The sequence below is a fragment of the Stegodyphus dumicola genome, chromosome 12, assembly GCF_044657685.1.
Source record: "Stegodyphus dumicola isolate Sdum_Otavi_A_Nest chromosome 12, ASM4465768v1".
NCBI classification, from domain to species: Eukaryota; Metazoa; Arthropoda; class Arachnida; order Araneae; family Eresidae; genus Stegodyphus; species Stegodyphus dumicola.
The window spans coordinates 73,061,194-73,073,882 of record NC_140779.1 but is presented as its reverse complement, the minus strand read 5'-3'; the positions used below and the strand labels follow the sequence as shown (position 1 = coordinate 73,073,882).

Sequence of the window (12,689 nt, the reverse complement as noted above, 5' to 3'; positions counted from 1 at the left end):
TTTCAGAATGCCTTCGTGGTGTAACGGTAGCATACTGAGCGCGTATTCGAGAGGTCCAGGTTCGAGTCCTGGCGAGGGCATTGCTCATTTTTCATATTCCTTGCTTCAAAAAAACTAATGACTCTATAACCTTTATGCAGGTTTGCTCTCCGGTTAGAACAACCTCATCTGCCCCTCAAGATTGTGTGTTAGACAATCACACGAATGTCCAACCACAGGAATGTGTTCAAATATATCTCCGAAAGCCCACATAGATATTTAAAAATGTCCACACAAGTGTTTTTTTCTTTTTTTTTTTTTTTTTTTTGATTCGAATTCTTTTAGGCGGAGGGATCTAACCCCTCATATACCGTTTAATTTAAGAGTTTCATTTTCACCTACAGACTTAGCCGATGACATATGTATATTGAAATGAACACTGTGTCTATGCACACACTGCTTTGATGGAAAGTGACGCGGCAGATATCGTCGCTAAAAGAGCCAGCTGCAAAAACGGAAATACCTCTCATATATGTTTCTCTTCTCCAACTGCGATGTAAAAGGAAACTACGACAAGCTTTTATTAAACAGTTACTAAGTACAAGAATTGTATGGAGAAATAGAGAAAACATGTCACTAGTTCTGAAAATACTTTATTTCTTGTAGGTACAAACACATACAGTCTCTTAGTATAACCACCTAGCATGTCTACTACGTTCTGTCAACTTACTAGAAGTCTTCGAACATCATCAGCGCATCCACTTCTGTTAATGCTTCACAGAAACCGCTTCTAAAGCAGGGATAACCTCCTCTTTATAACCCTCTCGGGGCTCTCCCATAGTGGTTCTTATGTTTTGGCAGAGATCTTATTTATATCGAATAAGCATGGAGAAAATTCCAGTCCCTCCAATAGCCAACGTCGCTTGAGATCCATGGTAGCATTCGCATTATGACACCACTCATTTTCATGGAAAAGGATGCAATTCGTCACCAACAAATGCTTTCTCTCTCTTCTGAGTGCCGGATGTACATGATGTCTCTAATAAATCCCATCCTCCTCCATAAAAATATGCTGTGTCATGATGCAAGCGCTGCCACAGATCTCCTGTGACGTGGTGATGGGAGGCAATGGAACACCAGCCACACGTATCTGATATGAACTGTATGATTATGATCTTTTCGCCGAAATGAAAGAACCTCTTCGAAGAATCCATTATAATAGGTTCATTAGAGTACAGAACAAGTTAACCGTGCTTAAGGCTGTCATTGTGTTGTATCGACAAACGCAGATCTGCTTATGGTGTACGACGCCTTCCAGTAATTTGGCAGAAAGTGATAGACATTGCAGGCAATTATATTGAGAGATTGTAGTTGTTTATACTTATAGTAATAAAATCTTTTCAGAATTTTTCAAGCGTTTTAATTACTTTTCCGACACTGTACTTCTTGGTATTTCGGTAGGTCTAGCTTTCTTTTCCTTCTATAAATTAAAGGTAGTTAATTCGCCGCTTTACAGTTCTTAGGAAGAATTTCACTAAAACAGTCTATTTTCATAAAGCGTGGGAAATCTGTTATAATAAGTGACCTAAAGTTATATTGACACTTGATGGATACTATTACGATTTAAAACCTTTTAAAAGTCATTTTCTAGATACTGCTAATGCATGTTGAACCAAAAAGTGCATTTTGCAGAATCTAACTCTCTAACAGTCAACTAACTAACTGCATGCCTCATCCTTCCCTTTTCTTTCAGCATGCGACTGCCACCCGGTTGGGGCGTCTGGCCGCACCTGCAACCAGACGACCGGCCAGTGCCCGTGCAAAGATGGAGTGACTGGCATAACGTGCAACCGGTGCGCCAAGGGGTACCAGCAAAGCAGATCTCCCATCGCTCCTTGCATCAGTAGGTGGACGCTCCAGATTACCTTCTACTCAAATGGCTGTTGTTAGATCCTAAATCCACGGTTGTCCAATTAGCGATACAGAAAACATATTTAAACATTTTTCTTTTTAATTTTGCAGGTGTCTGTTTAAAAAATTATCACAGTAAAATATACACGCATACATCGAAGCAATGAACAGTATCATTCACTATAGTAATTAGATACTAATGAAAGTGTAAGTTTTTAATTAAATTAGTAGCATATTGTCGAATAGAAATTTGGTTTACCTCAAAATGTTTTGTTAACTATCCACAACATTCGAGCAATTTTCGTTGCATGTAGCTATAAATATTTTAGGGTATACGTTGTATGTTTTCTTCCCTAGGATGTATTATAGTAATCTGATGACTTTGAGATGGAAACCTGTGCCATGAAATGTAACTCAGATATTTATAAAACATTGTGATACACAGCGCCATTTAACATAACGGTGCCTTTATTCTATTAATCGTTTAATTTTTTAACAACTCATCTTTCATTTATAGAAATTTCTTGCTCCGTAATAGCATCGTCGTAAAATAGATCTCTATATGCTATAATTCCAATAAGATCGGACATCATCACACCAATCAGCCAAAGAATCTGTGCTTCAACAAATACTTCGTAGCTGTGTGATTTCTGAAGGAGGAAATGTACTATTATGCCGATTGTTCCCCACTCCATTCCAGACTAGTCAGTCGGCGTCTAACTTTCTAAGGCTATCATGAGTCTCAAATGTACATTAATAAACCTTGGAACATTGAAAACTCAACAGCATAGGGAAAAATTCATTTATACAAACAGCATAGTCCAAAAATTCATGCCAAACATGCTCTGCAGAAATAGCAGAAAACATCTGAAAAACATCTAGGTCATAAGATAGGAAACTGAAAGTACAGAATTCGAGTGAATGAAGGATATAATAAATAACATCGTGCAGTCTCTTATTCTGGGAGATAGATGTATATTTGAGCTATCTTTGATGATGCTGGTTTCAATCTCAAAATCACCAGATTTCCGTAATCCACTGTTTACCTCATGGATTGAAATTAAGACTCTCAGAAGAGCGATCTAAGAAAACTTTCCATGGATTAAAAAATTATTATTAAAATATTTGGTTTCATCAGTTTCAATTTGGTTATCGGCAAGGGACAATAATCTTTCTGTCAAACTTCTGTCTGAAGTTTCAATTAGAAGAAACTATTCCTCGCTTGGTTACGGTTAAAGGTTGCAGATAATGAAATCTATGGATGCTTCGACACTGAAATATTTAAAAAAATGTGTTGACTTCAGATCTCCGTTGAATAACCTAATAACTCTTCTGCACCAATAAAAATGAAGACATTGAAATATTTTGTATTTTATGGTGAAAAGATAATTTAGCATTGATAGATGTTCAGAGATTAACAAAAACGTGAAATGATTGAACTTTGAAAATTTTCAAAAAATAATTTTTATTTCTAGTTGAATAAGAGTTCTATTCGGCTGCCTTTTATTTCTTAAATTCCTGAGCGGCCTGATGGTCTTTATACATTCATTAAGTTTGCTGTTATTTGTGTTATATTATTTTGTTTTTTGAAATATTTTGTTTCCTTTAATAGTCCAATGTCATCCTACTGAATGGAAAGTTATGAAAACAAAGATATATAATTATGCAAATCGAGATCATAAATGTTGTTTAAATACAGCCCTTCATGAAAACAATTCAACAAGCCAATATCTAAAAGAAGTCCGTTTGTTTCAGGTATTAATATTTTCTTTTGACAACATCCTGGCTGAATAGCTGTTACCAATCCATCGGGCATCAGACTTATCAATTGTACATCCCATGGTGTATATTACATGGTGTATATTACATCTACTTAGTCCACCTATCATTCATTATGCACGATACGAAAAACAATTTAAAGAAAACTTCTTTAGAATATTTATTGTTTTTAGATCGGAATTTCACATTTTGTATTGTCATTTAGTCTCGAACGCAAGCGATCTCGTTAAATAAATGTACAACTACCTCTTGAGTCTTTTCATTAATAAATAAAGTCTTATGTCTCCATGTGGAAATAATAACAAAGCAATTTTTTCTACCATTTAACTTGATATTTTGAATAGGTTATTTTAAATGCATGGTTTTACGTTTTGTATCTAATCTGTAAGCGACTAATTTTTACGAATAAAACTACCTTAAGTTGTTTTCAAACGCTAAACTGAGATCTACGTACCGAGGTCAAATAGTAGTTTTGTTTTATCTTTTGATTTTTATACCTTTTAAACACTTGTCGTTAATTTAATGAAGCTTCAATGGTAAACATTTAGAAGTATTAGGTGATAATCTGAAATTTTCAAACTGCAATTCGTTTAGAAGGTAGATCAATTTAATTTCATGGCATAAAGACTACAGACTTTTGGTGTTAAATTAAAATCTTGATTATGATATATGAAAACAGATTTTAGTGATACAACGATAATTGTGTTTATACTGTGCTCAAATAAAATGATTAAATATAAATTATTCTTTAGGATTATATGGGTATTACACTGTAAATTAATAATTATTGTAACTCCGTATTTTTACTGTTTCAAAATTGCATTAATAATTAAATACACAGCATTTTGTTGCATGGTCAATATACAACTAAAACTGAATTAATTCAAAATAAACATTAACTGCATTCGTTTATCTAAGCTTATAAAAGTATTTAACATAACAGCACATTAAAAGTCTTACATGTTGCAAACTGATTTTTAAATTTGATTTTTCTTTTGACAGAGATACCAAGAATGGTGGATGTGCCAAAACGAGTTAACGGAAGACCAGGTATCTACTTTTATTTCCAATATTCTACTTTGATAGTTAGTTAAATATGTATTTTTAAAAGATAATCAATTTAATATTTTGAAAGAACAAAATAACTTACTTAACATTTCGAATATATGATTGATTTTGTTTGCATTTAATATTTATGTCACTCCAGATAAAGAACACCAATTGTTGCCAATCGAAGATGCCTCTGATTTTTTCATTTACCTTCTATGTTATAATGGTGGGAAACATTTACTGACATATCTTCAAAATTGCAGAAATGTCTATTTCTGAAAAAAAAAATTTAATTAGAACGTAGGAAATGTGATATAAAGTTTAGTAGGGGAAAGTTGGTGTCACAACGTTTTAGAGATAAGTACGGTGTTTCCAAGTTTTTAGGCACAGCTCTAGTTCAATTCTTAGAACTTACAGGCAATGTTATCGACCAGAGGGGACAAGTATTGACATGTTTATGTAGCTATCCCGTGCAGTATTCTTTAGTCCGATTCAGTTGCTTGACTGATGCAGGCGCATTTCTGTAGCATTATTTTTGCTCTCAATAAAAGACTGGGAAAGCAATCATTTTTTTTCTTGTGGAAAAACTTCAGAAACTGTTCAACGTCTTTGAGAAGTATTCTGATCCCACGTTTAAAAAAATATTTACAGGGAAAAAGTTTTTAAAAATGAGAGTTTGACCATGTCACAAATAGGTGGATTGAGGAGACATAGAAAACGTTCTTTGTGGACAGCTTATCAGGTTCAATGTTCCGTCTTACTTTCTTTGGGAACATGCACAGACCTGACTCGGAACAGGGAACTTACTAAAGCTATGTTCAATAAATGTGGAAGGTAGACAAGATACACAGGAAGGGTATACAAAACCCTTTATTTTTCACTACAATAATTTCCGTACTTCGGAATACAGAGACCAACTACTTGAGGTCTGAACGTAAGAATATAAAAATATTTAACTAAAACTCTAACTTAACTTTGGAATAATAAACGTGGAAGATTGGCCGGATATTAACAGGAAGCCGTATGTAGTACAGATAACTGTTAACACTACAATACGTTTAAAATTATCACGAGGATTAAACCTCTGGCCTGGAAGGCAAACAGGAACTGAGTAAAACTTCTAAGGCAAGCGGCCTGCTTCGACTAACTCCTTCCTCTCTCTCGCTTGGCAAAAAGCCACAACTTAAGTACTTGGCGTTCGCCAGACAAATTTTGCATAAATAAGTCAACGCTTTTAATTCTGGCCGGAAGTAGAAAATAAGAAGTGATAGTAAAGATTTAAAATAAAATAAACGTTAGTAAAACTTAAGATCCTTACATACTTCCCGCCAGAGTTAATTAGTTTGAAACTGAGGTCTAAAACGACCTTGTTGAAAATTTTAGCTCTATAATCTAACGCGAGGCCAATCTTTTACAAACATTTCTTACTAGAAACTAGAAATTAAAAAAAAAAAAAAAATTGTTTTTACAATAGCACCTCCATGGACACCCAATTTTTCATCTGTACTGCATCTAAACAGGAGCTTTTATTCAAATCTGGTTCCTTCCAGAGATCTGGAAGGAAAACTAGTTTAATGAAATGTTACACAATGAAATGGCAAGTAACATGCATATTTATATTTCTCTTAACTGATTTTTAAATTTGATTTTTCTTTCATTCATGAATTTTCTTCATCATTCATTTCATTTTCTTCATCATTTTTTATTTCATTCATGACTATCTTAATTATCTCTCCCCGTGCTCTCTGACATGTGTTGTAAAAGAACACCAAACACGAATGTGTTTATGTATACGTGTTCAACACTGCCTCCTACAATCAAAACACTAACGTGTTAAAATTCAACATGACAAGACCTCTTAACACACCCTATCTTCAACTCTAAACCCTGAGGTACTATTCTGAAAGTGGCTAACTCTGAAGTGTAGCGTCAGAGAGCCTAACTACATTCATTCAACCTTTAACACATATTCACCATAATTTGGTCTTTTTTCAGTCATACGAATAAGTTTAAAATTTTTGGTATTACTTTCACTTTTACCATATCACAGTATTTCTTAACATTTAAAATAACAGTTCACATTGTATATAAGAACATATTAACATGCCGTTAATTTTACGCATTTTAAAACATACATTAGTAGTACATTGTTAACTTCTATTCTTTTCAAAGCAAGTGCCAATTCTTCTACATTGAAATACTACATTTCAAAAAGTCTTTCAGACTAAAACTTCTTTCTTGCCAGAATGTTTTAAATAAAATTTATACCATAACTTTTACAATATTTAAGTCTTTACATATTCCTATTATACATCAACTTTAGTTTTACGCGCGAGTAATTGAAAAACATAATACCAAAATCGGTAACAACTCATTTCTCGCCTTTTTAGCGATAAAGGTAGACCTCACATGAGGTAAAACTTCTTGAAATCTGCCACTTGCAGTAAGAATGAAAGATTAACTTAAGTTTGCAAAGTAACATAAAATTTTACTTATCTTTGTGATATTTGGACATTCTTTTCTGAGCCCAGTCCTGGAAGGTAGCGCAGATTCTGGTTTGATTTATCCTCCTTCTTGTGCGGGCTCGCCCTTCAGTGCCTTCCTCTAGAAGCTTTCTTTTTCCTCCAGTTCGGTCACCCTTGAATACCTTCTTTTTCGCCTCTGCCTGTGGTCTTGGCCGTTTGATGGCAGCTGGTCTTGGCGGAACCGGGACACTTCTTTCGCGTTCCTGCTTGGACCTCGTTGCTGGCCGTTCAAATTTTCCTTGTAACTTTTCCTCCGCCGCTGGTGGCCCTTCCGCAGTTCGGCGACATTTGCTGCGGAGAGTCCTGTCCGATGAGTCGATCTTCCGTTTGGGAGCCAGGTTATAGTTGCCGTAATTTCTCCTGGCTTTCTTTGGATTCGTCGTACTTCTCCCTTCTTCATTCTGGGGGTGTTGGTGAGCTCTCTTTTCTGAACGGTGGAACGGCTTCTTTTTCTTGTTACCTTCAATTTTCCAGCGAGGAAACTTTCTTTTCAATTGCTCCTGCCTCCTAATGGCTTGTCTTTGTGCTTGACGTTGTTCCACCTGTGGAGCTTGTGCCTGCCGTGTCTGCCGTGCCGGATCCTGCAAAAGATCTTTGAAAATTTGCATTTTATTACGATCATAGTAGGGTTTTATTTGATCAATCTTTGCGGAGCACGTTTCACCATTTCTGGCTTTTAACACCACTACAGCGTGAGTTATTTTTTCTATGACATATGGTCCTTCAAATCGTGGAAAAAATTTGGCAGTTTTATCTTCTGGTGCTGAAGAAAGTGAATGCTTAATTTTTAACACTCCATCCCCTACTTTATAAGTTACTCCCCGTCGTTTCATGTCATAATAAAGCTTCTGTTTTCTCTGTTCTACTTCAGTATTCTTTTTTGCTTCTTTAATTAATTTTTCTATATCACCCATTTTAAATTCTGGGGCTCTTTGTTGCACATAAAATAATTTATCTAACGGCGTTATAATCTTTCTGCCTAAAAATAACTCAGCAGGAGTTTTGCCCGTTGTATCATGTTTTGCGGTCCTAAGGGCGAAAGCAAATTCATTGACATAGTTATCCCAGCTTTTATGAAATTTTTAACATAACTACGAATAATTTTTACTATATTTCCATTGACCCGTTCCACTATATTTGATTGCAGCCGATACGGGACCATTTTTAAATGACGTATGCCCAGTTTTTGGCACATGTCTTCAAATACATTACTTACAAATTGAGGACCATTATCCGATATAACTTTTAGGGGCGCCACGTATTTTAAAATATATTTATTTAAAATACAATCAGTAACTAATTTCGCGGAGGCTCGTTTTAAGGGAACAATTTCTGTCCCCTTACTAAAATGATCAACCATAACAAGGAGATAGCGACTTTTATTTAACTGACTTTTTGGGAAAGGGCCCAATAAATCGATGCCAATTATTTCATTTGGAAATTCGGATTTAATACTATTTAGAAACCCGGCCGGTCGGAAATTAATATAATTAACTGCTTGACATGTTGGGCAGGGCTGGACATACGCCCTTGTTAACTTTTGCAGTTCAGGAAAATAGACTGCCTCGCGTACGCGTTGTATAGTTTTTCGAATACCAGCATGAGAAGCTAAAGGGCTGTCATGCAACTCCTGCAGGATATTTAATCTAAGACTAGCTGGGGTAACAGGTCGAAATTCGTTGTTGGAATTCGTAGTTTTTGTATAAAATAATAGACCATTTATTAGTTCGTAATGGGCCGCCCTATTTCTTATCGCCACAATATCTTGGTGGCTAAAATTTTCAGGATCCTTTAAGTACTCATAAATGCTTCCAAACTCAGGATCCTTACCCAGTTCGGTTATTACAGTTTCTCGGGAATTTATTGTACATGCTGTGAGCATTGCCACCTTTACAGTATTACCTTCTTCATCTATTTTAATTCTGGATAGGGCATCTGCTACGATATTTTCCTTTCCGGGGGTATGCTTGATTACCAGATTATATTCTTGTAGCTTGAGTGCCCATCTTATTAACCTTGGGGATAAGTTTTTCCCTGAGTACAATCTAGTTACCGCCGCATGATCAGAGTACACTGTTATTGGCGCCTTTCCAAAATAGACTCGGAACTTTTGCACTGCTAACAGAACTGCAAGTGCCTCTCTCTCGGTCGCGGAATAGTTTCTTTGTGTTTGATTTAAAGTTCGGCTAAAAAATGCCACGGGCTGCTGATTTTGCGAAAGTACCGCTCCTACCGCATAATCCGAAGCATCCGCTGAAATTTCTAAATTCTCATCCTTTTCAGGAAATTTCAACACAGGGGCTTGCGTTAATGCTTGTTTTAATTTTTCGAAAGCACTATTGGCTTCGGCCGTCCACGAGAATCTTGCCTTTTTCCTTTTTAATTTTAACAATGGTTCAGCAATAGCTGCAAAATCTTTTATAAAGGACCTATAATATGAACAAAGTCCTAGAAAAGAAGAGAGCTTCTTCGCGGTGTTTGGAGTCGGATACTTTTGTACAGCGATTATTTTTGATTCGTCTGTCTCAATTCCTTTCTGAGATATTTTGTAACCTAAATATTTTAATTCAGGGGCTGCAAATTTGCATTTTTCGACATTAACTTTTAGACCGGCCTCATTTAATAAAGAAAACACCTGTCTTAAATCCTGTACATGTTGGTCGAGATTATCACTAGTAATAATGATATCGTCTAAATAGATAAATGTGGACTTTCCAAGAACAGGCCTTAACACAATGTCCATACATCGCTGAAATGTTGCCGATGCCCCTGAAAGGCCAAACGGCATACGCAGAAATGCATAAGTGCCAGACTTGGTTATAAAAGCAGTCTTAGGCACGTCCTCAGTCCTAACCCCTATTTGAAAATAACCAGTCGTTAAGTCTAAAGTCGTCATATATTTGGTGGATGTTATGTTCTTTAGAATTTCTTCAATAATAGGTGACGGATATACCGGATATTTAGTTATGGAGTTTAATTTACGGTAGTCAATGGCGAATCGCCACCTTTTTGGATGTGTCAATGGATAGTCATTATTTTTCTTACATAAAACCACCGGGCTAGCATAACTACTTGAGATGGGCGTTATGATCTTTTTACGTAACATATCGGTGATATGCCATTCTATAATTTTTTCCTTATTCTTATCATACCGGTATGCTTTGTGGCGAACTGGCATTGAATCTCCGGTATCAATACTATGGTTAGTAACCTGAGTAAATCCTGGAATATCACTAAATAACGAAGCAAATTCACTTACCACTTGTCGGATTCTTCGTTGCTCTTCATTAGGCAGGTGGTCAAGGTTTAACATCGGCGGTTCAGCCTTTTCTTCTCGAACTGGTTTCATCGTCAGCTTAAGGGACGCTTCATTAAAATCCAGCGTTGCTTGTGCCTCTGAAAGAAAATCTATTCCTAAGATAATATGTGCTTGCAAATTCTTTACTATAAAAAACATAACCTTTACTTGTTCGTCCTTGATACGGATGTATAGTGGTAATTTACCTATGCACTTACATCTTTCTCCTTGCGCCGCTAACACTGTCGTATTATCCGAATTATACGATACTCGTACATGCGATATTTACGAAAATACTTCCTAAAAAAATCTTCTGCCACACAGGAACACTGCGCGCCTGTATCCCGGAGTGCGGTGGCTGGGATATTATTCACCAACACTTCAATCTTCGGAAGAGTCAAATTTTTCACCATTACTGTATTTAACTTGAAGGAAGAGGGGTTTTCTTGGCCTTCGGATTTCCGCACCCTCCCGTCAGCAGAAATCCGTTTTAGTTTAAATCCTTTTTTGTTTCCATGCTTTCCTTCTTTTTCCACTGGCCTTGAGACCTTTTTTCCTGGGTTGCTATTGAACTGTCGACGTTCGCCGGCTGTTTTTGAATGCTCGGGTTTCCTTGCCCACTGATTCGCTTTGCTTCCGTAGCCGTGTGCTTGACTTTGCTGTGGTCTTGGCGCACCAAATTGGTTTCGTTGTTGATATTGGAGTCTTCTTTCAATGTCCGCCGTTCTTCTACTTTCAAACTGGATTGCTAGCTCAAATAACTTTTCCAGTGTAATCGGATTCCTTAATTCAATAAAGTCTTGCACTTGGGGAAGTAACCTCGACAAAATCACTTGAATTATCTCAGGATCCGGACGGTTTCCATACAAGAGTTTGAAGACGTGAATTTTTCTTAAAATAAAGCTTGAGAGATTTTCGATTCTTTGCTGATATATGCTGAAAAGTTCCGTTTCTAATTTCGCACGATCCCTTACGACAGGGAAGGCTTTTACTAGGGCAGTCTTGAAATTCTCGTAAGTATAGGTGGGACTTCCTGCTTGACCCAAGAGACTTCTGCCTATACATTTGAACCAGTTAAGCGCTTGGCTCCTCAAAGCGCTGGTAGCTAAGGTAACTTTTTGAAACTCGTGCACGGGGTAGAACATGAAGTGGTCATCCAATTTCTCCAAAAACCTGGTTACCGGTGAGTTTCCATTAAATGTTGCTTCTGGTTTAATCGAAGCACGCATGGTCTGGACGATGTAACCAAATCCTTCCAGGGCGGCAGCTGGCATTTCTGGATTCTGAGCCGCTTCTGCAGGCAGCACATGTTCTTCTTGAAACTCGGCCATGGTTATTCTTCTTCGTTGGGCGCCACTATCAGGTTCAATGTTCCGTCTTACTTTCTTTGGGAACATGCACAGACATTACTCGGAACAGGGAACTTACTAAAGCTATGTTCAATAAATGTGGGAAGTAGACAAGATACACAGGAAGGGTATACAAAACCCTTTATTTTTCACTCTTTACAATAATTTCCGTACTTCGGAATACAGAGACCAACTACTTGTGGTCTGAACGTAAGAATATAAAAATATTTAACTAAACTCTAACTTAACTTTGGAATAATAAACGTGGAAGATTGGCCGGATATTAACAGGAAGCCGTATGTAGTACAGATAACTGTTAACACTACAATACGTTTAAAATTATCACGAGGATTAAACCTCTGGCCTGGAAGGCAAACAGGAACTGAGTAAAACTTCTAAGGCAAACGGCCTGCTTCGACTAACTCCTTCCTCTCTCTCGCTTGGCAAAAAGCCACAACTTAAGTACTTGGCGTTCGCCAGACAAATTTTGCATAAATAAGTCAACGCTTTTAATTCTGGCCGGAAGTAGAAAATAAGAAGTGATAGTAAAGATTTAAAATAAAATAAACGTTAGTAAAACTTAAGATCTTTACAAGCTTAACAAAAAAGGTTTTTTTAGAATAAGAGTATTCAACTAAATGGGATTTATGTTGAAAAACTGCACTATAATATTGATGAAAACTGACGAAATAAGAAAAAATTATGCCTAAATTCCTATAACATTGAAACAGCCACTGTACATAGCAAAAATTAATAAGGTTTGTTGTATCAAAATACAAGCTTTACAACAATTTCCCA

At 36.4% G+C, this 12,689-nt stretch overlaps 1 protein-coding gene across 3 annotated transcripts in view; it reads left to right on the top strand.

Moving 5' to 3' along the window:
- NetA (Netrin-A) overlaps positions 1-12,689 on the top strand; it is a 219,833-nt gene that overhangs the window by 187,957 nt on the left and 19,187 nt on the right. For 2 of the 3 annotated variants that reach the window (XM_085806572.1, XM_085806571.1), the window contains exons 3-4: positions 1,733-1,882; positions 4,672-4,719. In XM_085806572.1, coding sequence (XP_085662698.1) covers positions 1,733-1,882; positions 4,672-4,719 — 198 coding nt within the window. The remainder of the gene's footprint in view (positions 1-1,732; positions 1,883-4,671; positions 4,720-12,689) is intronic. The other variant, XM_085806573.1, reaches the window with a different exon arrangement.